Below are 26,982 nucleotides of genomic sequence, written 5' to 3' on the forward strand. Positions count from 1 at the left end.
TCCTCATATACAAAATGGCACAGCTGGTTTTGATCACTGCTTCTTAATCTTATTATGGGGTCGAACACTCCCTGGTGAGAATCTGATGCAAACTCGGGCCTCCTCTCCAGAGAAACGTACATGGACATGAGATGTGGTGCACAGTTTCAGGGTGTGAAAGCCTATCATGGAGAAACTTGAAGGTTCCAAAAGGGCTGGAACAGGGACAGTTAATACTTGTAAAAGATGGTAGGGCTAGAATTCCAAAAAGCCTCTCAATCCCAAACATGGCATATAGCAAATCACAGGTCAAAACTTCACAGGCTGCGAAAGAGACAGTATGTTGACCACAGAAGAGTGCTGGTCTAGGGGAGAGGAGACCCAAGTTCTAATCTTAGCTCCAATATTAAATTGCCAAACGCTCTTCAACAAACTTCTTCAATCACTCTGTGCCTCAGTTTCCCCAATCAAATGCCAATGTTAATTTTCTAACTTCACAGGACTCCTGGGACGATTAAATGGAAAGTCAAGTATCTTTGTTCTTTGAAGCCAAAGCTAGAGACATCAGCTACCAGCCCCAATTTCCCTGGATCAGCAATGCAGCTCTGCGGTGAGGTGGTGGCCACAACCAAGCATATGTGACTACTTTTTTCTCTGGGTTACAGATGCTAGCCTTGAACTCAGAATACAGATGGACATTTGTGCATTATATTCTTTCACTCATCGAGTTCTTACTCTGTGTTAGATGTAATCTAGACACAATCCTTGTCCTTAAGTAACTCACATTCCACTGGGGGACAGACAGACATTCATTCCACAAATGCTTCCTGCTACGTGTCAGGCATTGTGCTAGTTGCTGAGGATGGAGCAGTAAACAGGACAGATAAGATGTCTGCCCTCATGGAGCTTGGAGTCTGAACATAGGAATAAATCACTGTAGCATGTAACAGAGAAGGCAAAAAGCTTTCCCCACCCTTAACACTGATGGATTAGACACAGATGCCTGGAATGCTGCATCATTGAGGCTTCTGGGCCCTTTATATGGACTTGGTGAGAAAGAGTGCCATGACTTATTATCAATCACTATCACCAATATCAATGGAAGGGACAGCAGAGGCCCATGTAGCAGGTATCTACCAATCCCTGACACTACAAGATGAAAAATAGAGCAAGGGAGTGTTATCAGGGGCCTGGGGAAGGAAGATCCCAGCAATGAATCCCAGGAGTTCCATAGCATTTTGTGTGCTCCAAAACCTCAGGCTCTAACCATCCAGAAATTTCAGAAGGTAAACGACCTGGCAGGACCTCTCTTAGGCTGTCTCAGCTTCCATCCCCACCCTGGACCCCTCCAGATCCCCACCCAGGTTTTGTCCTTTGGGAAGAGCCTGCAAGGCTCTCAGGAGAGACAGTGCCAGGTCCTAGTCAGCAGCAGCCCTTCCTGGAATCCATCCCTGGTTGACCTCGTTCCAGTGCCAGGGAGCCTGACGACTTTCCGGCTGCCTTGCCCAAGCTTACACAGCAATCCTGAGCCAGCCCCCAGCGGGACACCTAAGGTGCTCCCTGAGCAGCTGGGGGTGGGGATGGAGCAAAGACCAAGGGTCACATCCGCTCCTGAGTCCAGACGGGAAAGGGTAGAGGGCAGAGCTGCTGCAAGCATCCTGTTCCCAAGCTATCTGCTCATCTCGGCTGACCAAGGCCCCTCCCGACCCCTCAGTTTCCCCCCAAAGGCTGCAAACACTGGAAGCAAAGGGCCTGACCACAAACCAGGTGATGGCTTTGTCTGCATTCTGCTGTGGCTATGGAAATAACCCAGTGGGTGGAAAGTCCCAGTGTAGCTGACTGGGCATCGCCCTAACAAGCCTCTAGGCCAAATAGGACAGAGACCACACAGGATTCTGGTGCACAGTGAGCAGCAATCGTGGTGGCTATAAATCATTGAGTCTGTGCTATCGATCATGCACTGTGCTAAGTATTTTACTATTCATACAAACTTCTATGATTCTTACAAATATTATCCTCATTTTACAAATGAGAAAACTAAGGCTCAGAGAGGTTAATTAACTGACCAAAGTCATACAGACAAGAAGAACCTAAGCAGCCTGGTTCTGTGTCCTGGGATCTTAACCATGACCTCACACTGCCTCTGTCACAACAGCCCTGTAGAGCGGCTATCAGTGACGAGAATCAGCAACTCGCCTCTGAGGTGTGACTGGCCATCAGCCAACTCGCTTGTCTGCAGTAAGACACCAGCTGGGAGAGGCATTGTCTACTTTTCATTTTTAGACACCATTTTGGGGGGAGTTAATCATATGCCAGGCTTCCCAGGGCAAAGAGTCTGGAGTCAAGAGTTTCCCTGCCAATGCAGGCGTTGCAGATTCGATTACTGGGTTGGGAAGATACCCTCGAGAAGGAAATGGCTACCCACTCCAGTGTTCTTGCCTGGAGAATTTCATGGACAGAGGAGCCTGGAGGGCTCTACAGTCCATGGGGTAGCAAAGAGTCAGACAGGAAGGAGTGACTTAGCACACAATTATATGCCAAAGGCTCTGCATACAATTGTTCTTATTTCATTCCCACATTAATGCTATAAAGCACCATCATGGGTCCCATTTTATAGATAAGGAAACTGAGCCTCAGAGAGATTAAATAACAAACTCTCATGGGTATTGCGTGGCCAAAAATTTTAGGTCTGGCAGAGTCTAGACCCTATGCCCTTAACCTCTATGCTATCTGCCTCTATCAGTGAGTTCCAAACCCATGAGTCAGAGATAATAGGATAAAAGCTCCCAGAGCTATCCATTAGAATATTCTACAGAATGTATTAAAAATGCCTATGACCTAGAGACCGTCACACAGAGTGAAGTCAGAAAGAGAAAAACAAATATTGTATATTACTGCATATATGTGGAATCTAGAAAAAATGGTACAGATGAACCTATTTGCAAAGCAGAAATAGAGACAAAGACATAGAGAACAAACATGGACACCACGAGGGGAAAGGGGACATAGGATAAACTGGGAGACTGGGATTGACATACAATTATACCCAATATATAAAACAGGTATCTAATGAGAACCTACTGTACAGCATGGGAGGGGTAGGGTGGGGGGAATGCCTGTGTCCAGGCCCAGTCTAGGAAATGCAGATTCTGTCGTCTGAGCATCTGTACTGTGAGCAAGCCCCACACAATCCCCTGCACAGTCATACTCAGCAGCTCTGACCTGGAGCCCAGGCTCTGGAGGGGCCCGTCTTTTCACAGAGCTCCAAGAAATCCTGTTCCAGGGAGCAGGCAGATTACCACTAGAGAAATACAAGCTCAGAGGGACCCTGAGGGTCCTTGAGCAATAGGACTCTATGGCTGCTCTCCGCCCCTCCTTCATGTGGTCCCCCATAACTTGCCTGTGTCACAGCGGCCATCCCCCCACTCCCTAGGGTGGAGAAGAGGCAGGCATGGGCCCCAGCATGTCACAGGGAAGCCAGGTTTGAGAGTGGGGGGATCTGTGAGAACCTAGTTCCCAGCGGCCTCCCCTCTCACCACCCCCAAGCCCTGCTAACTGTCCTTCCCTGAGCACTCCCCAGTCATTTCTCCTCCTAAACATCTCTATTGATTTAATTTGTGAAATGTAAGCACTGGCAGAGCTTCGCCTGGGGGGCTCGGGAAGGGGACCCGGGAGGCTGGGTGGCCAGGACCTCACACGCAATTCTGCACTCCGCTCTGCATCCTATTTCTCATTGTTGAGAGCTTGATACAAATGAAATTCTACAGAGGAAGCCTGGTAGGGCAGGTCAGGCAGGCAGTGGATTTAACCCCTGAATGACTGCTGGACTCACTCAAATGCATCCTTCCAGGACCTGGGTTTGAGAACAGCTTCTTGGGAATTAGTCCATTCAGAGCTAAAACTAAAGGGGACACAGCCTACAAGGCTACACCCAGAGCTTCCTTAAGAGGTAATCACTCCATCACCCTTCTTTCCTTCCCTCAAAATGTTCCAGCAAGTGAGAAGGACGGAGTTTCAAAGGCAGCACTGAGGGGAGCCGAGAAGGCATGTGGGTGATGTGATCCCTCCAGGATGGGGGTGGCAAGGCACCAGTGGAGAGCCTGGGCTCAGGACGGGGGACATACCTGGATTCAAAGTCTGGTTCTGCTGTCTGCTAGCTGTGGGGCATGGTACTCAACAAGACTGCCCTCTCACAGGGCTGCTATGAAAACTGAAGTCATAAGCAGTGGTTACTAACCATTAGGGTAATATTTTAAAAGGACAGCTAACAGTCATTGGCCGTGTACTATACACCAGACTGGTACAAGGCATTTTATCAGTAGGCATTCAACACATATGTACTATGTGCACCTAATGTGTGCTAGGAACAGTTTGAGGCACTGGGGATGCAGCAGGCTCATCAAAAAAAAAAAAAAAAAAAAATCCCTGCTCTCAAGGAGGCTGCACTCATCACCTAGTGTAAACCCACCAATGACATCACTACTGTTGCTCTCATTTTATAGATGAGAAAACTAACGCGAGAGATCTAAAGCAAGGCATCAGGCTTTAAAACAGAAACTGCCTGACTCCAGAATCCACACCTGGCACAACCTGACGCTGCCCTGTGAGGGTTTACTCGGGGCCTGACACACAGGTGGCCTGCCTTATTTGCTCGGCAGAAGGAAGGCCAGGTAGGCAAAAGGGCAGACAGGCACGGACTGGCTCCTTCTGTTCCAGGCGACCCGCCTCCCAAAACTCGGCCTACTCTCCCTGTGGCGCAGAACTTCTGACACTGAAGGATCCTTTTCATGGCCTGGTCTACCCTCCTTTCTCAGACAAGAGGAACAAAAACCCAGAGACACAAGAACTTGCCCAAGGTCACTGAGTGAGGAGCTAGGGGCATATCCCAGGCCTCCTGTTGTCTAGCCTCATTACTTACGGGCGGGGCCCTGACGCCACCCTCAGCCCTGCACCCAGGACCCACTCCTGCCCCATGGGCACCATCTAGAGGGCTGAGTGAGGCTCATGAGAGGCAACAGCCTGGCCAATGCAAAGCTAGAAGGAAATGAAATCAAGCAGGGAGAGGAACACTCAACAGATCACTACAGCTGAGAGGTGTGAGGCGAAATCTAAAACTCAGATCTCTTGACTCTGAACTGTGAGCTCCTTCTAAGCCATCTCACACACGTTCACGCACATCCTCCTGTGCTCACTCTCAGCTTCGTACTCTCTCCCACAGAGTCTGAGTCCGGGGAGCTGGGGTAAGGTATAAGCACAGTGAGTGTGGGCCCCAGAGCACTAAGGACACATCTGCTACAATTTGAGCGATGCATCAAACAGATGACTACAGATGATCTACTGCATGTGTCTCAGAAAAACTTTACATATAATTAAACCCGCCAGACATTAATACATAAGATACTATGCAACTATTAAAAGAATGAGTTTGATCTGTGTGTGTCTAAGACACAATGTTAAATTGCTGCTGCTGCTGCTAAGTCGCTTCAGTCGTTTCCAACTCTGTGCAACCCCATAGATGGCAGCCCACCAGGCTCCGCCATCCCTGGGATTCTCCAGGCAAGAACACTGGAGTGGGTTGCCATTTCCTTCTCCAATGCGTGAAAGTGAAAAGTGAAAGTGAAGTCACTCAGTCGTGTCCGACTCTTCGCGACCCCATGGACTGCAGCCTACCAGGCTCCTCCGTCCATGGGATTTTCCAGGCAAGAGTACTGGAGTGGGGTGCCATTGCCTTCTCTGAACGCTAAATTGAGAGAAGGGGAAACTGACAGAATGGTATGTACAGGGTAATCTCATTTGGATTAAAGAAATCATATATATACACGATTACGTATTTCAATTACGTATAACCCTCCAACAGTGATTACAGATGGGAAATGAGGATGACTGCAAGGGCAGGACAGGATAAAGAATTTTCACTTCGTTTAGTTTTACGCTCACGTATTAATTGAATGTTTAACACACCCGTTAGCTATATAATTATTTTTAATGAGTATAAAATGTTTTTACTGCAATCAATACCTCTCCTGCTGACAGACAGTGAGCTGAGTAAGCTGGGGACACACACATGGGCACACACACATGTATACACAGTGTCTACCAAATCCCACAGGTTCAGTCAAGGACATCTCAGCCTAGTAATGCCTAGATTTCCTCACAAATAATCACTGCTCCTAACATTTCTACTTTGTGTGAATCTGCAAAGCATTTGTGCACACAAGATGCTGTGAAGGACATTTAGAAGATGAGTCCTTCATAGAAGACAGGCTTGGGGACTGTGGATACTATGCTGTTATCAGTCGCTAAGTCATGTCCAACTCTTTGCAGTTCCATGGATTGTAGCCTGCCAGGCTCCTCTGTCCACAGAATTCTCCAGGCAAGAATACTGGAATGGGTTGCCGTGCCCTTCTCCAGTGGATACTAAATATCCCTAAGAAATGGTGTGCCACATCTTTTCCTTGGTGTAGTTTGTAAGTATCCACAGCTGCCACTCAACTCTCAAAGGGGTCAGTGGCCTAAACAAGATTACAAAGCATTATATCACATATCCATGTTCCTTTTTGGAAGGAGTATTTCTAAAAGGAAACACAAGAAAGTGGTTAACAGTGACTACCTCTGGGGAGAGGGATTCAGGAAACAGGAAGAGACCTTTTCCACTGTACATTCTTGTATTATTTGAATTTATTTTTACTATGGTCCTGTATTACTTCTTTAGTTAAATTAGCCTAAAGAACTGCTTGGGGGAGAAGAGGGGACCCAGCAACAGCCTAGAAACTCAGCTGAATTCCTCTGGATTTGGATCATCACCCTGAGGACCCTACTTGGTATAAATCCTACCCAAATCACAAAGTGCTTGTCTCCAGGAGAGAAGCACAATTGCTATGGAGATTTTCCATTGCAGCATCACTTTATGAGCCTTGGTGGGGGGACAACGTGAGGGCTATATGAGTTTGAAGCCTGCTGCTGCTGCAGCTGCTCCTTCTCCAGAGTCCGAATTGAGCCATCTGGCTTGCGTTTCCAGCTCTTAAATCAGTCATGCCCACAGACACCCTTGGTTTCTTAAGGTGTGTAGCAAGAAGGCTGGGAAAATAAGGCGGGTGGACCCCACCACCTTTCTGTTTCACGTGTAAAACAGAAACACATGGATGGCACACTTGGTTTTCTCGTCAGCACGGCTGTGGGAATGATTTATAAGAGGCTGGGCCAAGTTCCCACTGCTCCAGACCAAGAGGGCAGAGGAAGAGGGGGAGAGAAGTGAGTCGCACCTGCATGTTCCCTTTCGTCCTCCTTGGGACAGACGTTGTTTACTTGCAGGCTGCAGGTGGCGGTGGCTGGGCCTGTAAACACCACTGGGAGTTGGCTGGGCTCAATCAGGTCACTTGAGCAGGGGATCTGGGGCCACTGTTATGGCCTCCCAGCCAAAGCTTGTTTCCTGCCTAATTCCCTCCGGCCGACTCAGCCTGAAGCCTTACAGAGGAGACATGGCTGGATTTATAAACAAACATGGGATCAGCAGCATGATGGGCCTCAAATTGGCATGTGAGCCTGGGTGAGTCTCAGAATGGCTTCACTGTGGTAAGATGATAATAATCCTGTCTGCATGTTGTAGAGTTAACACAGCACTTCACATTCTCCACCATGCCTCTCATCCATGTCTACTTTACAGACGAGAGACTGAGGGCTCAGGAAATTACTTTTATATGCTTGTCTTTCCTCCACCTGTGTAGGGCGCTGGCAGAGAAGAGACACCCAATATTAACTTGCTGAATGAAAGGAGCAATCATTAATGTCCACTGATGGACGAACGGATAAAAAAAGGTGTGGTACATATATACAATGGAATATTACTCAGCCATAAAAAAGAACAAAATAATGCTATTTGCAGCAACAAGGATGGACCTAGAGACTGCCATAATGAGTGAAGTAAGTCAAAGATAAACATTACGATATCACTTATATGAGGAATCTAAAAAAAAAAAAAATGGTACAAATGAACTCATTTACAAAACAGAAACAGAGTCACAGATGCAGAAAACAAAGTTATGGTTACCAATGCAGAACAGTGGGGAAGGGATAAACTGAGAGATTGGGACTGACATATATGCATTGCTGTATATAAAACAGATGACCAATAAGTACCTAGTGTACAGCACAGGGGACTCTACTCAATACTCCCTAGTAAGCTATATCGGAAAAGAAACTAAAAGAAGAGTGGATATGTGTATATGTAAAACTGATTCACTTTACTGTACAGCAGAAACTAACCCCAAACACTGTAAATCAACTATACTCCAATAAAAATTAATTAAAAAAAAAAGAAACGATTATTGACTGAATCAATCAAGAGAGAGGAAGGGTACACGTAGAAATACCTCCTTCTGGCTCATGAGAGCTAACATGTGTATATCTTCCCAATGATGCCTTTAGTAACATCACATTGACAGCTTTGAATTGGTCATGGTGGGAATATTTTTATCACTATATTGGCAAATGCTAAAAATAAGGGCTTTTCTTCTGTTTTTGTGTTCACAGAGCTAGTTTACCAACACACTGGGTACAGGTACTACATAGTATAGGCAATTGAAACTGAGGCAATTAGTATAGACAATTAGGTTTTTCAAATCATCATCCCTTTTCCAAAAGGAGGGGAGGGTGGGAAGAGTATAAATAAATGATATTTATTACTTCAATACACATCTATAAATCCTACCATATGCAGAGCACCAGGGTCGTCTGGAGGAGAGAAACAGATATTGAGACAGAATTCATATTCTCAAGGTACACACATACTCAGGTATAAACTATAACTTGCACATGAGTCATCTGGGGATCCTGGTAAAATACAGGTTCTGATACAGTAGGTCTGGGTGGGACTTGAGATATTGCATTTGAACAAGCTCCTAGGTGATGTTGATGATGCACCTCTGTGAGACTCACCTAAGAAGCAAGGGTCTGGTTGGTGACCGAGTGCCCATATGTACGGGCCGGTTAGCTATCTATTAGCACAATCTATGCTATTGTGCTTTCTCAATGTGCAATCCTAACAGCATGACAGAGGTCTATTTCCCTTACCCACATTTTACAAGTGACCCAGCTGGTCAACTGCTATTGGCTCAAAGCCAGGCTGTCTGGCTCAGAGAATGAAGTCACTCTCTTTCCAACATGCCATCTAAATGGAACTTTTCACCTCATTTCCTGTCCTTAAGATTATCCTTGTTCCTTCCTTCTCTTCCTGCTCTTTTCACTAGCTGCCCATTTCCCTTTTTACTGCTTATAAGCACTTCTACTGGAGAAGAGCAAAGGAGAAGTGGGAATAAATGCTCAAACTCATCAATTTCAAGTGTATGGACCATGTCTTTTATGTCCTGTATTTTGGTGCTTTGACATCTGGGGCCTTGCTCCTGCCCCCAGGGTTGGCCAATTCCCTGAGACAGAACTCACCAGTGAGCACAGCATGGTGTTCCAATGGGGCTCTCATTCTCTGGGCCACCACCCCCTTGCCTGTTCACCCCAGGGCCAGGTACCAGGCACCTAAGGACAGCCCCATGCCCCACATCCCACTGAAACTATTCAAACTAACCAATTCTAAGCCTGCTTACCCCACCTTGCCTGTTCTCTCCCACAGAAATAATAATAAAGACGTGCCCATATTCCCTCTCCCCCTCTGCCTCCTGAGCGACCCTTGGGCCCCCCACCAAGCATGGCATGCCCCGTCCTCTTGGGATCTTGAGTACAACCATCTTTCTAATGGCAGCTGTCTCCTACTCAACTGTTGGCTTCCCCATACCCAAATAATAACAAAACCTCAAGGTCCTCAGGAAGGTGTATGCTCAATCCCAGTGAATTTGTTGGTTATTTTTATCATCATCATGAAGGATTATCATATCTCCCGAGCTCAGCCTTTCTCAGAGCTGGCTTGCACATATTCTCTATGGACAGCTTCTCAAAGTCCCTGTCCAAGGCCAGCCCCACTTGTCCTAAACATTCCATTCTTGGGGAGAGAGCCAGGTGCCCCTCGCACTGTCGGGGCCTCTTACCTCATTCCCCTGCAGGTGCTGAGTGTGACACTGGACTGCTCTGCCGTCCTCACTGTCCCGTGGTAAAAGCAGTGATCCTAGCAAGGAGAGAGCGGTGGTCAGACCACAGGACACTGACAAGTCAGCCATGCTGGCATCCTGAGACAGTCGGGGATGATTGCACACCTACTGTAACCTTAGATCTGCAAAGAGCTTTCCCAGCCACTGTTTTATTTGATCCTCACAATATTCCTGGGAGGAGGGAGAGGGCGGATGCCATCATCCCCACTGAACTGATGAAGAAGCCGAGGCTCAGAGGAGCAAAGGGATTTGCTGAAGGTCTCTCTGCTGGTTGGAGAAGCCAGGATTTCAGATCTCTTTCTACGACATGATGCTGGTCACAGGAAACACTGGCTTCCGAAAAGCTTGCCTTACCACTAGAGTCACCTCTGTGACCTCCCCCGCCATGAGAGCTGAACTGTGTCCCCACCAAAATTCACGTCTACCCACTCTGCGTTTCCAGTGCGGGGGGCACAGGTTTGATCCCTGTCAGGGAACTAAGACCCCACAGGTCATGTGGTACAGACAAAAAAAATCCATGTCTGCTCAAAACCTCAGAATGTGATGTTACTTAGAACAGCGTCTTTACAGATGTAATTAAATCAAGATGAGGCAATACTGGACTAGTATCCTTATAAAAAGAGAAAAGAACACTGATATACACACTCCAAGAAGAAGGCCATTTGAAGGTAGAGGCAGAGATTAGAGTGATGAAACCAGAAGCCAAGGGGTACCAAGGATGGCCAGGAGCCACTGGAAGCTGTAAGAGGCTACGAAGGATACTTCCCTAGAAACTACAGTGAGAGCATGGCCTTGGTTTTGAACTTCTAACCTTCAGAGATGTGAAAGCACACATTTCTAATTGTCTTAAACCTCCAAGTTTATGGTACTTCTCTTCAGTGGCCCTAGGAAACTGATCTATCACCAGTCTTCCCTGCCTCCCTTGAATCCCCTGCACACCTGGACCAGACCTGATTTTGCACCTGTGTCCATGGACCCTTTCAGGTCTGCTGCTGTGCTCTCACCAGGGCTTATGTCACGGCCATCTGGTCTTCTCAACCCAGCTGGATTCCTCCTGGCTACACACTGCGATGTGCCAGGCCCAGGGCTAGGCCCTAAGACACAACAGTGAGTCGAGTCCAGACTTCGTAGGACTTAGCGTCTTGTGAGAGCCAGTCGTTTAGCGTCTTGTGAGAGCCAGTCGTAGTTTAAAAGTCATACAAAGATATAAATCGTAAAGAATGGCTTGAAATAAAGTTTGAGGTGTCAGCAGAATGTTTGATAAGTAGGGTAGCCAGAGTATTTATGAGGCAAAGCAGGACTCTGCTGAGAGTGATAAAGCGCTAAACCAGACAGACAGACACAAACCAGGGCTGTCCTCAGCAGACCTATGAGTGATAACAAGGGACACATTCCTATAAACTTTGTCCCAAATAGGTCAAAAGAGACAAGTTGGAGCAAAGAGAAAAAAGGTAAAATCCCCAGAGCAGAGTCTGGTTCTAAAGTCTTAAAAAGGATGTAAACTATGCAGTTGCAGACACGAAGCCTTATCTTTCCCCACCAATGTCCTGAGAGCAGGGCCAATCAGGAATGTCCGGCATTCGCCCACATAACAACAGTCTGAGTGAGCCATCACCAGGACCACGCTTGACTGCGGTCGTTCCCTGGTCCCCAGCAGGCAGGCATGTGAACCAGGAGACAGCTAAGTAAGCCATTTGTCTACATTCTCCGGTTCCAGTACCAACCAGCACTAGGCGTGACTGCAATGTAACATGCTTTAAATATATAAAGGGTCTTCACACACATCACCGCGGGACATAATGTCTGCCATAAACAACAAGAGCTAACATCTACCCAGCTCCTGCTCCTGGATAAACAACTTACACAGATTTTTTATTTTTTCCTTTTAATTCTGATCATAGTTTTACGAGGTAGATACTCTTATTCTCATTCTCAACTAAAGTTGGAGAGGTTTCAAGTCATTCACAGGGCCACAGTGCAAAGTGGAGATGCAAACCCCAGCAGCCCGACTTCAGGCTCCACGCTCAGCCTGTCTTAGCAAAAGCAGATCCAGCGAAGTACATGGGCTTAATTTGTCAAAGCTCTATTATTGGGACTTCCCTGGAGATCCAGTGGCTAAGACTCCATACTCCCAAGGCAGGAGGCCCCGGGTACAATATCTGGTCAGGGAACTAGATCCCACATGCTGCAACTAAGAGTTTCCATGTTGCAACTAAGACCCAGCACAGTCAAATAAATATTTAAAAAAATAAAAGAAAAAAAAGCTCTATTATCTTCCAGTACTGACCCAGACTGAGGTGTTAGTCTATGCTTTGCTGCTCACTGAAAGCAAGCAAAAAGGCATGCTCCTTTTTCCCATCTCCTCTCAATTTCCTCATCTGTAAAATGTAGTGCTGGAAGAGATGTTTATGAATTCCCATAAAAATCAGTGATTCATCTTACCCTTCCATATCCCTGAGAGTCATATGTTAGCATATCCAGTTTTCAGATAAGGAAACTCAACATTAACATGGCTGAAAGGGTTTTTCAGGTCACACGGCTGGTTAAAGCCAAGACTAAAACCCTGGCTTCAGACCCCAAACTCTGCAACTTGTTCTACTGGAACACACTCTCAGACCATTCCTCCAGTGACCTGACCTAGATCAGGGCTGGAACCCACGGGCCCGGCAATGAGCAGGATCAGGTTCCCAGAACTCCCACTACTCCCGGCCAAGTTTGGTGGGAGAGTGTGGTCCACAACACTTGGGTCAGCTGAAGCTAAGTGGTTTATTACATTCCCATTTCTCTTTGAGTCTTCAGCTCCCAAAAAGGAATGCTGACTGGGAGCCCCCAGGGCTGGGGGGGCGCTTTGCAAGAGCCCAGGAGGAGGGGATGTACTGAACAAGAAAACAGAGTCACCCCTACTTTAGCTGGGATGCACTCTGGTCAATGAGACCTTTAGGAAGGAGGGGCTGTCTGGGAGGGAGGGGAAGTTCTCTCACTGCCCTCTGTTTCTCAAAGGCCCTCACAACATCTCTGCCCAATCCTGAGAGCACAAAGAACAAGCACATGAACACAACAGCCATGAAGTCATCGCATTCCTTCTCAGTTTCTCGGCCTGAGGGGGCCACCCTGCGGGGGCTTTCGTAGCAGGAAGCATGAGCTCATGGCAGACTCACGCACTGAGACCCATTCTTCGGCTCTGGGTACAGAAGTGCAGCAGCCCAACCCAGAGGAGGGTGCTTTGTGAGGTCATCATGGCGAGGGGCTTCCAAGGCTTGTCCGTCCCCTCCCACCTCGCTGGCGACAGAGAACCGAAGTATGAAGGGAGGAAGAAGTTTCAACCAGGGGCCGTGAAAAAGGCGTGGAGCCCCAGCTGGCCAGCTCCCCCAGAGATGAAAGGACATGGGCTACTTTGCTGCAGGCCCTGGCCACTCCCTCCCCATCCAGGAAGGTCTCAGTGAAGAAGGCAGCACTGATCCTCACATCCAAAGATCCAACACGGCCCCGCAGTACCGACTTACTTCAGACCTCACAGACCCCATTGAAACATAACTGCCCTGCGTCCCTCTCCTCACTCAAGGGTGATCTGATCAACTCATCTCTGCTGTTAACAACTGACAGTGGCTGTCATTGTCTGTTAGGCTGTTCTAAAGACTCGCACGGCTATTTTAAAGACGGGGTCATGTAGGAATCTCGGGTTCCACAGGAAGCAGTTGGAGGGGCACTGAGGTACTGTGCTGCCTACAAAGCACACCTCCCAGGTCTGCGCCCATGAAAGCCCATGATGCCAAACCCCAAAGGCAAAAGACACCGCTCCTCCTGCCTGCATCCGTCTTCCCTTCTCCTTCACCCCTGCTCTTTGGCATAGAGTCTGAGAGTGCTAAGTCGCTTCAGTGGTGTCTGACTCTTTGTGACCTTACGGACTGTAGCCTGCCAGGCTCCTCTATCTATGGGATTCTCCAGGCAAGAATAGAGTCTGAGAAGGATCACTCAAATCCAGAATTTCTCTACTTGGGCACCACCGACATTTGAGACAGGATAACTGCTGTGGAGGGATGCCTGTGCACTGGAGGGTAACGGGCACGCCCCTGGCCCCTACCCACCAGACAGTAGCAGCCACCTCCCAGTCATGACAGTCCAAACTATCTCCACACATTGCCAAGCCTCCCTTCCTTTATTGGCCAAAATGGTCAAAGAAACAAATAGAACATTTTAGTTTGTTTGCACCTGATTAAAATTGGTATAAATCATCATGAAGCATATTTTCCTTGCTTTATTATGTTAGTTACCAACATATTCAACAAAGGTTTTAAGAAATTACTTAAACCAAAAGTACTCCTAATTGAGAACCACCACTCTAATCCTACAAATTCTAACATGACCCCTGTAGGAAAAGCTAGCAAATCATAAAAGGTGTGTGATTCACGAGCTTAAATGTCCACCAGTGACCAAATGGCATGATGAAGCAAACTAAAAGACTAAAACTGAAAGACCAGCTTTTAAATGACAAATCTTTGTGCAAGGGACTTCCCAAGTGGCCCAGTGGTTAAGAATTCATCTTTCAATGCAGGGGCTGTGGGTTTGATCCCTGGTCCAGGACCTAAGATCGTTGTTGTTTAGTTGCTAAGTCATGTCCCACTCTTTTGCAAGCCCATGGACTGCAGCCCACCAGGCTCCTCTGTCCACAGGAATTCCCAGGCAAGAATACTGGTGTGGGCTACCATTTCCTCCTCCAGGGGATCTTTCCAGACCAGAGATCAAACCCTTGTCTCCTGCATTGCAGGTGGAACCTTTACTGCTAGGCCACGAGGGAAGCCTAAGATCCCGCATGACAGGCGGCAACTAAGCCCACGCACCACAACTAGAGAGCCTGAACACTGCTACTAAGACCCAACGCAGCTAAAAATACATGAATTGTTAAAAATTTTTTTTTTTTTTTAGATTTTTGTGCTAACAGCCAGACTCAACTTTGAGGGAGAAAAATAGCCAATATGAAAATAGCGGCAAAATAAGAAAATCTTCACATCCTAAACTCACATTGACAAAGCAGACTACAAAACTTTACCCACCCATATGAAAAAGCAACTAGCACCTGACTGAGTGAGACAACAGCAAATCATTTCTTTTACTTAGATTTTTGTTAGGATTTAGTGATTTGTATCAATTTTAATCAGATGCAATAAGCTTAAAATACGGTTTATTTCACCTTTTTAGCCAGCAAAGCATTATGAATCCATGAAACAACAAATTCTATGTTGTTTTTCCTGCTCATTCCCTGGATCTCAGTGAGGGAAAACAGTTCTTTCAGAAGAGGCATTGTCTCCACTGAGCTTCTCTCCTGGCTTCCTAGGGGTGGGGTTGGGACAGGGAAGCAGCCTGGGAGATATGTGTTGATCTGAACTTACCTCAGATTTCAGGGTGGTGGTTTGAGCGTTGCCACTTGGAGTATAACGAGTTTCTGTGTAGGCTGGAGCAAAAAGGTGCCTGAATAGAATAAGAAAAGACATTTGTCTCCTTAGAAGATAGACTTTACCCTCATGGGAACAGTAGCCAGAGATTCTAACTGAACCTGGTAGAACCACCCCCAAGCATCTCCATGCAGAAGGAAAACGGCAGCCTTATGGAAGGGCTTAAGGAATAAAAAGAAAAACAGAATGAAGTTTGTTATGAATTCTGTGTTCACTGGGATCATCACTTAATTCAGCCACAACCAGATGCTGCTGACCACCAAAGCAGTGATATTAGATATTAATTTGTTCTGGGTCCTGGGAAGATCATGTGCAAACACACTCACAGAATTTCCCTGGGTCTATGGACCCTACTATATACCTTAGTTGATTATTTTTCTAGCACACCCACTAACTTTTGGTATCAGCACACCAACCATTCTTTAAGGGAATCCCTCCTCCCTGTTGCAGGTTTTGTTAAGATTGACAATCAAGGTATCCTACCTAGCCTTGGCCCATTGTGCAAGGCAAGCCAATGGAGTAATGCTGCAAGAACATAACAGATGGGAACTATTTATCTGCTCCTTTGTTCCTGCTGCAAGGATTCTGGAAGTTTCCTTTGCCCATCTTTTATGAGATCTAATGGTTCAGATTTCCTGAGATCTGGTTCTGTGTGTTACCTTTTCAATGTTTCTTTTTTTTCTTTTCTAATACTGGATGTTGGTTTCTCTCCTGTCACAGACCTCTTGAAGTTGAGGTTAAGAATCCCTCGCCCAAGGCAAGGTAACCCCAAATAACGCTTTTAGAATTTCTCTGAAAGTTAAAAGAGAAATAAAAATGCCAAATAGATTCTTCAACTAGTTCAGCCACATTAAAAGCAGAATGAATCTAAAGAAAATCGAGGTCAGGGAACAAAATGGTTTTTAATGGAAGGTATCATTAAAAATTGGAATCTAACAAAAAAGAATTAAGTGGATCTATATCTTTTACTATGGAAAGATGTTTAAAGTGGAGTCAGATAAAGAAAAATTTCAGGAAAGTATGTACTTTTAAAGATCCCTTTAAATGAAAAGTAATAGCAGTATACACTAGGGCATGCATTGACAATAGCTGGAGAAGGACATGCCTATTGGTAGTGGTAGTGATCTCAGGGGATTACAGAAGATGTTCACAATGTAAGCTGTATATTTCTGAAAAAGTGGTTGATTAAAAAAAAATAATTATCATGTATTTATTTTGAAAAGGAAAATCTAATTTGAAACTGCCTTTTAAAAAAAGAAAAAAATACAAGCTGAGGCCAGCACAGAAAGCCAAAGGAATCCGCAGGGACCACCCTGATTTTGTAAGAGGTGACATTTCCCACAAGACAGGGTCACTGAAGAGGGTTTCTAGGGTCACTCCAGAGTCACTTCCGGACTCTCAGATTCCCCTCCGCCCCCAGAGCACAGTCAGAAGGCAAACGCCACAAGCATCTTCTCCTGCATGATGTCAAGCCCTTCATCATCCAGCCTTGAACAAGAAGAAAAGAAACCCAACAGGGAGATGTACAAACAAAGCAAAGCAGAAAACCTAGTTTGTGTAGAGAAACTCCAATTCACATAGCAAGTTTGGGTGGGTAGCTAAATTGCCAGATTCTTTCTTCCTCTTTCTCCTTAACATCTAACCAGCCAAGGATCTAAGGGAAGAGCCACTCATTTGTCTAAAGGAGATAAACTCTAAGCCCCAGGAGGACAGAGGCCAAGCTGTTTGCTCACCACTATATATCGATGCTTAACATTTACTCAAAGGAAGGATGTGTTAACTAATTACTGAATGAATGAATGAATGAATGAATGGAGGTAGTCACTAAGCATGCTAGGAGCTTAGGGCATGGTGTGGAATCTGAGAGACTAAGCTTCAGGCCCTGCTCTGACATTTACTATCTCTATAGCCAGGAGGGAGTTACTTTACCTCTCTGAACCTCTCTTTCCTCTTCTGCAAAAACCCTTCTGCTCAACAGGGATGTCATCAGAGTAAAATGACATAATGCATGAAAAGAGCTTAAAATCAGGCCTGGCTCAGAGTGGAGCTCAGGAAACATTAGTGATTATCACAATTGCTTTCAACAGGAATTGTGATGGGAAGAGCCGAGAAAAACTGGCGGAATTTACCTATTTCCTTCCAACTCCCCCCAGCCATTAACTCCCCAGTATATCACTTGAAAGAAGCTAGAAAACAATGAGCTCATTCCTGCAGCCCATTTCTGTGGTCTGCTTTGACAGACTACATAATGGACGGCCAGTCAGGAGTTCAGAATCTAATGGTTCATCCCGGGTGCCAGACGTGAATGTTCCCACAGTAAGTGCACTCCTGGAAACACATCCTCAGCCTCTTCTGCATCTTGGGAGTTGGGGGGATGGGGTGGAATATTCATCTAGTAACACCAGGATGATCCAAAAAAGAGAGCAATCCAGACAACCTCAAGGGAGTCCAAATTCTTGTTGGTTCTCAGCCACACGTCCTCAGAAGGGTGAGCATCTTTCTGCACCTTCTTGTTCTGAGGTTCTGCCTCTGTCACTCATAGCCTCAGCATTGAGAGAGACCTCAAGAATCATTAAGCCAAACTCGCTAGACTATGTATTCCTTGAGAGCAGGGAGTACATGGCTGCCTTGTTTAAGGCTTCTCCTCAGCTCCTAGCACCAGGCAGGTTTATTCTGTGAAAAAGTAGATGAATGGATAAATGAACAAACAAATGAATCCTGTACCTTGTGTAGGAATCTGCCAAATGGCCATCCTGCACTGGACATCTCCAGACCACCCACTCCATTCCTGACCACATACATTAGTTACAGAAAGTTGTTACACTGAAACGAAAGCTACCTTTCTCTGTAATCTGTACCCACCGGCCTCATTCTGTCTTCTGAGTCTACATGAAACAGTTCTTCCACCTAACTGCCCTTTTCAGGATCAGCAGCATCAGTATCACCTAGGAACTAGTTTAAAATGCAGATTGAAAAAAAAAAACCCCAAAAAACAATGCAGATTGCCCTGCCTCATCCCAGATGGCCTGAAGAACACAGAAACTGATCCTGGAGCCCAATCATCTGTTGTAATAACTCTTCGAATGATTCTCATGCAGAACCACTACACCAGAGAGCAAGTTCTCAACATATTTTTAAGGCAGGCAAACTTCAGAAATATCCATTTGTCTCACCTTTCTGCCTCCATCGCACCCTGTATCTTTCTGAGCTTAAGAAACCCCGAAAAGTTGCAATCAAAATAGCTCATGTGTATTTATTTAAGTGTGAAATCATTTCACCTTCACAACACACCAGTGAGGACACTGTGACCTCAAGATCTGAAACTTGTCCAAGCTGTCACAGCACAGCGTCAGAGGCAGGTTTCAAAGCCAAGTCTGTTAGACCAGGACCACTTTTTAAGCAGTTGTCTGCTCTGTCTCTACTAGAAGTGATTGGCTTCCCTGGTGGCTCAGAGGTTAAAGCGTCTGCCTCCAATGTGGGAGACCCGGGTTCCATCCCTGGGCCGGGAAGATCCCCTGGAGAAGGAAATGGCAACCCACTCCAGTATTCTTGCCTGGAGAATCCCATGGACGGAGGAACCTGGTAGGCTACAGTCCACGGGGTCGCAAAGAGTCGGACACGACTGAGCGACTTCACTTTCACTTTCTTTCACTTTCACTTTCAGTTGAGTGACAGTTGCTCAGTCATGCCTGACTCTTTGCAACCCCATGGGCTGTAGCCTGCCAAGCTCCTCTGTCCATGGAATTCTCCAGGCAAGATTACTGAAGTGGGTTGCCATTTCCTTCTCCAGGGAAGGAAAAAGTATATTAGAACGCAGAAGCATAAAACAAAAACATTGTTAGCAGTAGTCCAAGGCACAATTTCACGGTGATGACAGCAGCTTTGAGAACATGTGATGCCACAAAAAGGAAGTTCCTGGCTCTTAGATATGAGAATATATGCAGAGAAGAGAAAAGGGGTAGCAAAGCACAGGGCAAGATAAAGAGGATGGACATGTAAGGACTTCAGCATTACTTCAGTCGCTTTTTTTCTAAATAACCCTTTCCCCAAATGGGGTTGCAATATTAGCCAGGAAGGTCGTCCTTCCTTCTAGAAGCAAAAGGAAGCGAAATGTTTTGTCACCACCATCTGTGCAATTGTACTGATTCATAAAACCCTGCTTTTAAATGCTCCCCAATGCCCCAAGCTAGGCCCATCTATGTCCCCATGCCCAGGTGCCTTGGCACTGCTCTAAGCATCAAAGCCGATCCCCTCAGAGACAGGGCCGCAGAGCCCCTGAGCAGCCCAGCTCAGTCCAGCCGTCCCTTCTCCAACCACATCTTGTTCTCATCTCCTCTCTGACAAGGGGCTGGCTCAGCAGATCTTCAGGAAGCCGTCTCTCACCACTAGAGTGTATTAGGTTTTTCAGGAAATGAGTTGTAAGTGATGTGCGTCCAGGAAGAGAGAAGGACTGTCCAAGATTTCCCACCCCGCCCCCTGCTTTTTCTGGCTTTGATGGAAAAGCAGTTTCTGAAGAAGTGTCTCCCACCCGTGCCCTCGGGGCTCACAAGCCCATTGGCAGGCAGAGATCACACACCATCCCGACACTCACTGCAGTGCTCACTTTGGGAGAAACCCTGGCCGCCCTGGCCCCAAAGTCCTCAAGCAGTCTCCTGACTCTTTGCATCTTCTGAAACCCAATTGGGAAAATACACTGTCCTCCAACTACTGGACATAAAATGTAAGGTCACTCTCCAGAGAAGGACCACAGAATTGCCCATGGTGGCCTGGAAACTGTACACTTAGCCAGACCCCAAACACACTGCAGTTGCAACAGCCCTGACTCACCTTTTCCAAGGCTCACAGCCCTCAAATCCAGAACTGTCCCTTTAATGATTATGCATTATTGTTTAGTCGCTAAGTTGCATAGACTCTTTGCGACCCTAAGGACTCCAGCCCGCCAGGCTCCTCTGTCCATGGGATTCTCTCCATGGGATTCTCCCAGCAAGAATACTGGAGTGGGTAGCCTTCTCCAGGGGATCGTCGCCACCAAGGGATCAAACTCTCACATCACCTGCCTGGCAAACAGATTCTTTACCGCTGACCCACCAGGGAAGCCCTTAAGGGGTATGGACTTGTCAGACCAATTTCAAATGCTTCTCTAAGTTTCTCTAAAACTCCTTCTGGGGAAAGAAAAGTGACAGGACTAAAACAGATTTGCAAAACACCTTCCGGAGTTCAATCCCCTTACCCTGCTACTACAGATAAGCAAATCAGTGAAGACAAACTGGTTAATAATTTCCAAACTACCTTGAAAAACAACCTACCCAGACAAACTCAGCATAAACAAACATTACTCTGCTCATCCCCAGTGGCTATTTTTACTGACACCTCCTTCTCCCAGGTCTTGTTTCATATCCGGCTCTTTCAAGAGTACTGGGGCACTTATACACTGGTGATGCTTGGGAGGTAAGCTGTGCTGGTCCCTCTTCCCCTCTCTGGGGGAGCTGCACCCTTACCCCGTCCACCTGTGGTGCTGATAACAACAGGCTCTTTCATTTCTCACTCATACTCCTAATGCTGTCATTATGGGACTCGCCACAGTAACACAACACCCGGAAATGCTGTGGAAAAATATAAAACCCCAGACCCCACTGAGAATTTAAGTCTCTAGAGAAGGACTCAGAAATCTATATTTTTAATAGTTTTTCCAGGTGATGCTTTTTCAGGCTCTGGGAATTCTACTCCATTGTACCAATTTTAACATTCTTAATTCTTTTTCTCATTTCTAGCCTCCTAAAGCACCCTCTCAAAAATCTAAAGATGATACCAGCCCAACCTAGAAGGCAAGTCCAAGGCCCAGAAAGGTTTGGTTTCAGTACCAGTTGCACTCTCTAGCTGTCATTTCAAACCCTGAAAATGAGGCAAAAGATCACGGTGGTGCCTTTCAATGTTATACAAGAACACTGACAAACTGCAGATTCTGAGAAGCCTGACTGAGCTTCTTTGGACTCTGTGGGGGAAAATGTAGCTTTGAAAGACTATTTACAATTAATTAGGGCAGCTCTTGTAAAACCCTGTAAGATTAGATGTTAACTTGTAAAAACTTAATAAGATACAACATCGATGCAAAGGATTTCCACCTAACAGAAAAGATAACCCTCAAGGTTATGATTTTATTGCCCCTAGGATATTAACCAATTTTATATGTAATTTAGCAATGTTATCTCAGCACTGTGTCCACTATTGAAATATATATACACATACACATATATATGTTTCCCTTATCTATCCAATTTTTAAAGCAGTTTTATCATTTTGTTGGTTCCCTCATTAATTAGATAAGTAAAACTTAGACAAACGCTCACTATTTGTATTTATACAAATAGTGAAAAAGAGAACTGTTTTCACTTGAGCCACCTAAATTCTGTTTCCTAGACTCCAAATAAACAATGTAATAATTATGATCTCATAGCCCCACTGAGAGGATCAAATGAGAAAATACATTCAAAATACTAGCTATGACATTTTTAAGTTCTGTGAATTTGGACAAATTAGTTAGCCTCTCTGAGTCTCAGTTTTCTCATCTATAAAATGGGGAAATAATAGAATCTACTTTATAGAATTGTTATACAAAGTTAGAAAAGTATCTATGAATATCTGCTAAATAAAATGAACAAAAGAAAAAGAACTCTTCGCAAAGTATAAAGTATTTGTTTCTACAAATTTCATTGCTAACATTTTCTCCAGGACTAGCTATGTGCACATGGGCCTCTCAGGTGGTGCAGTTGGTAAACAATTCGCCTGCCAATGCAGGAGATGCAAGAGACCTGGGTTCAGTCCCTGGATTGGGAAGATCTAGAGAAGGAAAGGGCAAACCCACTCCAGTATTCTTGCCTGGACAGAGGAGCCTGGTGGGCTACAGTCCATGAGGTCACAAAGAGTCGAACACAATTAAGTGACTGAGTGCACACACACATCTATGTGCACATGGGGTAAAAACTAGGTAATTTTCAAACCAAGACAATGGGTTTCTGAGGTTTTAATAATACTAGCCTCTCTCCTTTTGGGTATGTTTGGAAATTTCTATATTCATATTTTTTTAACTAGAAAGGTAATACTAAGCATGTCACAAGCTCCTCAGCCTCAGTTTCCCTTTCTCTCAAATGGAAATGGTATTACCCAGGACAGGCAGACATTGGGAAGAGCTTTTGAAAAGCAGATAGTGATATTCTAGTATAATGGCTAGTGTCCATATTTGGGACAAAATAACAGATTCAGTAAGTAGTGTTTTGTTGTCTTTTGTTTTCAAAGAACAAGAAAGGGGAGGAGAGAGCTCTATCTATCTCAGAACCAAGACTTTCAAAGAAGTGCTCATTTCACCTCTGACTCCAAAGAAATGGAAACAAACCAACATGCCAAAAGCAAGGACTTAAAGCCAAATAAGGGGCCCACGGGCAGAGGCACTCCTTGGGCAGAGGCATTTCTCTTTGAGGGATCAGAAAACCAAGGAAGGGGGATCTTCAAAGGTTGCTTCTGATGTAAAGAGTAGGAGATCTCCTCTACTGCAATCACTCACTTGGATCAAGCATCGTGGCTGCCAGAGGGCCAGCTCCAGAAGCAGTGCCACAAAGCAAGATGGTGCCACCCACAAGCCTGGCATAAAGCCAGAGCATGTTGTCTTTCCTTCTATTAAGGAAGTGTCCAAACAACGCATTAAATCAACACTCCTTTTCATGGATCGTATCTCATTACATCTTCTCCCAGTCACTAAAAGACCTGGCACCCTTCCGACCAGCTCCTGGTCCTGTGTTTGGCTTCTGTGTTGTTGACCGAAGGATGTTTGGATGAGCACCGTTTACTCCTTTGGCCAGCAAGGCCTTCATTTAATCCTCTTCAGGCCTCACTCTTGGCTGCCTCCACGATGAATAACCTGTCTGTGCAAACAGGGCTGACCTCTTGGGATAGAGATGCTTAACTGTCAGGGACCTAAGAGGCCTGCAGAATGGCTCACCCAAGAAGAGTTTATAAATTTGTTTTGCAGTGTCCTGTAAAGTACCCACATAGGCACTTATGGAATTGGATAAGAAGAGTTCGGGGAAATGGGGTACTACTCAGAAGTTTACCACTTCTGAGAAAGCTTAAAAAAAAAAAAAAGTAACTAGCGCACTAGCAAACAGTTTCTGGTAAATAACCACAGTTATCAGATTAACCCGAAGGGAAGAGTCAAAGCAAGAGGCAGTGGTTAAACTGTATAGTAAACTTTGGGGATAACACATGGGGCAAGTGAAGAAAAGAAACCTCTAAGACCACAGGATCTCTGAAAATGTGCTTAGAAAAAGGGAGTAGGTAGGCCATTCCATGAATAAAAGCAAACAAACAAAAAGTGAAGACCACAAACGAACCTGCCCTAAATATGAGTTCCTGGTCCCTTTTAGGCTCTGATTAAATATCCCAGTAACTTTGATAAACCTTGTCCAGTGTTTTTCAGCATGCTAAAGGACAAATCACAGCAAATGCACACGTCAAGAAGATTAGAACTTGGAAAGTCCTCCTAGATCACAGTGGACATGTGTCATCCTGGAATGCCCAGTATCTCTGCCACTTCCCTGGGAAAACAGTGCAAAGTTTGCATCTAGAGAAATAGTCCCCTCTTGCTGCATTCTGAGTTGGGTCACCTGGAGTTAGTCATAACAAACTAGGATGATCAGGTCTCATTTCATTGAATTTCAAGATGAGTGACATCTGGTGAAAATGACTGGAACTGAGACACATCATTGGTGGCACCAAAAGAGACCATCTGACTTCCTAACCCTGTCCTTTTCAAGTCTTATTTCTTCAGCTCTTCCCTCACTCTATTGCCTCATATCCTTCTCATTAAGCAGTTTTTTTGGAGAGGAGAGGGATTGGTGAATAAATTTCAGACAGCAACAAAAAAAATCTTTATATATATAAAATCAGGCTCTCTGTTCAGTGCTTCCCACCCCCCCCACACTTTTACCAGTGCAGAATTTGGAAAAGAACAAAAGCAACCTACCAACATCACACAATTGTACTTTGCTTCAAAACTCATCAGTCTAAATAAAGTTAGCTAATCATCAGCAGTAGATAATCCAAGAGTTGGGCCATCCAGACACTGCCAGGAGGCAGAGAGGAAGGATGTTCATGAAATCTCATCAATGAATGCTTATTAAGCAGCATAATATGGTACAAACTACAGGGCACATGACCTCAGGAAGGCCAAGTCCCTCCCAGCTTGAATTCACCACGTATTTGCTCTGAACTCTTGGCCAAGGTGTGGTACCTCTTCAGAACCTCAGACCATGCACTTCCAGGGCCTCTTTGGGACACCCATTCCACAAATAGGTACTGAGGCCAATGATGTGCCAGGCACTGTGCTAGGTGGTGTGGAGGAAGCAAATACTTCTTTCCTGCCCTCCACGTGGCAACTCGCTCATGAGGATTAGAGGAGGCTGAATGGGTGGCAGATCATGGCACCCCAGATGTGCAACTTTAGTAAAAGGATCATTTTGAGCTGAAGGCAACTGAGAAGCAGCAGATACAAGGAAAGTTCCCTGTCCTCCTTCCATTTGCCTAAAAACGAGATATCAGTTCTCAAAGGTCCTCTACCAGGAAATATAAAAGCTAATCATCTGAGAGTTTTAGGCCCCATAAGCCTGGAGACGGTACCAGAGGGATCTACACAACAAATGTTACAAACCAGCCTTTATCTACCATGCATTTTACCTTCCCACAGCTAACTGCCTTTAGAAGCCTATAACTTCTTTCCTTTTTCCTACCATTTCTCTACAAACTTATTGTCTTTTGTTGAAGATGCTACAGAAGCCTGACTTCCAACTGTTGCTCATTTTTCTCTGGGTATCTCCCATGTATACGCTTTAATAAACTCCTGTTTTTCTCTTGTTAATCTCTTTTGTTACAGCTGAGAACTTGAACAGGTAGTCAGAAATTGATTTTTCTTTCTTTCCAAGGCCATCTGTGAAAGTACTTTGAAAACACTAACAGGCCACACAGAAGGTAGGTATTACTAGTTGCTCCCTAGAAACCAAGTTTCTGTTTTACAACCTATTGGGCTGGCCAAAAACTTCCTTCCTTGCTAGAACTATTGCAAACCAGAGCAGCAATCAACTTCCAATTTCCCCTAACAAGCTGCCTACACAGCTTTGGAGGAGGGGTGCCTGTGCCTGAGTGTGGGTGTGTGGAAAGCACAGAGAGGAACAGCCACCTAGAGATCAGGGACTCACCATCCTCAACACTGCTAATCTCCTTTTCCACAGCCATATTCCTGTCATCACACAAATGAAAGGCCAGTTTAACCTTTGCATTCTTACCAAAGCCCCCAATCCAGCGTTAATCTGAGATAAAGACCTTCTAGCATACAAGGAGTCTAACATCTCCCAACACTTAGATCCCCTCTTTCTCTAGCACTTCAGTCTTCCTCCAAGGGAATCCCTTCCCATGACTTGTCCTTCCTTTCCTGGGAAGGGGGACTTGGAAAGAGAAACCATGCCTGATATAATACAGCCATACAACCCGTGGCCCATCTGGATCTCTCTCCAGGGAGACTGATGCAAGAGAAGAAAACATGGGGGCTGCCAGTTTTCTGCAAACCCGTAACCTCAGGGGTGAAAGGAGGAGGAAAAGGGGGCAGTGGGGCACATGGGCACCACGGAGGGGCCTGGAAGACAGCCATAAGTACAGAAGTCATAAAGACCCCAATTCTCCTTAAACTGGCTGAGGAGTCTGGCTCAGCTCCACCCACTCAATGATATCATTGTTTTCAGCAAAAGTCAATCTGAGAATCCACAAGGAGGCCCTCAGTGAGGCCTCGCCAGTTCCTGGGAGACCAAGTGCTTAGAATTGTAGATAAGGGGGGAAGTCTATATACAAAGAGTCCAAATTATAAAGATAACCAGAGTAAGGACATACTTTGCTTCTGCCAGGACTTTCAGGGTCATGGAAAGAGTATTGGATGCTACTTTTCACATAGATTTTATCAGTGGATTCCCAACCACCATAAGCCTGCAAAGTTGACGACTAGGGGTTGTTACCTTCAACTAATGGGAAAACTAAAGATCTGAGAAGAGAAGTGGCTTATCTAAGGTTCCACTACCAGCTAAAGACAAACCCTGGGACTCAAACCACCGTCCTGCTACTTTCTCAAGTCAGGAATCTCAGATTGGCCTTGGAAGCCATCCTCTTCCTCAGCTCATATTCAACCCATCTCTCGGTCTCCATGATGTCACCCTATAAATATCTCTGGAATTTGACCTCTTTTGCCTGTATCTGCAACCTCTTCCGTAAATTAGATCATCCATTACCACCACCTCCCCCTCAGATTCTAAAAAAGCTTTTGAATGGGTCTGATTACTATCACTAGTCTTGCCCCTTTCCATCCATCCTCCAAACTTCAGTCTAAGTAATCTTTCTCACATGCTTTGGATGCTGTCACTATATTG

General features: G+C 45.6%; 1 protein-coding gene across 2 annotated transcripts in view; it reads right to left on the reverse strand.

Moving 5' to 3' along the window:
* ADAM19 (ADAM metallopeptidase domain 19) overlaps nt 1-26,982 on the reverse strand; it is an 87,402-nt gene that overhangs the window by 37,496 nt on the left and 22,924 nt on the right. For both annotated transcript variants that reach the window (XR_014056688.1, XM_081500470.1), the window contains exons 4-5: nt 15,461-15,539; nt 10,014-10,090 (exon numbers count right to left, since the gene is read on the reverse strand). Coding sequence is in view for 1 of the 2 variants with exons in the window: in XM_081500470.1 (XP_081356596.1) it covers nt 10,014-10,090; nt 15,461-15,539 (156 nt within the window). In the remaining variant the exon portion in view is untranslated. The remainder of the gene's footprint in view (nt 1-10,013; nt 10,091-15,460; nt 15,540-26,982) is intronic.

The sequence above is a fragment of the Giraffa tippelskirchi genome, chromosome 6 (genome assembly GCF_054371585.1).
Source record: "Giraffa tippelskirchi isolate mGirTip1 chromosome 6, T2T-mGirTip1v1.2.pri, whole genome shotgun sequence".
Taxonomy (NCBI): domain Eukaryota; kingdom Metazoa; phylum Chordata; class Mammalia; order Artiodactyla; family Giraffidae; genus Giraffa; species Giraffa tippelskirchi.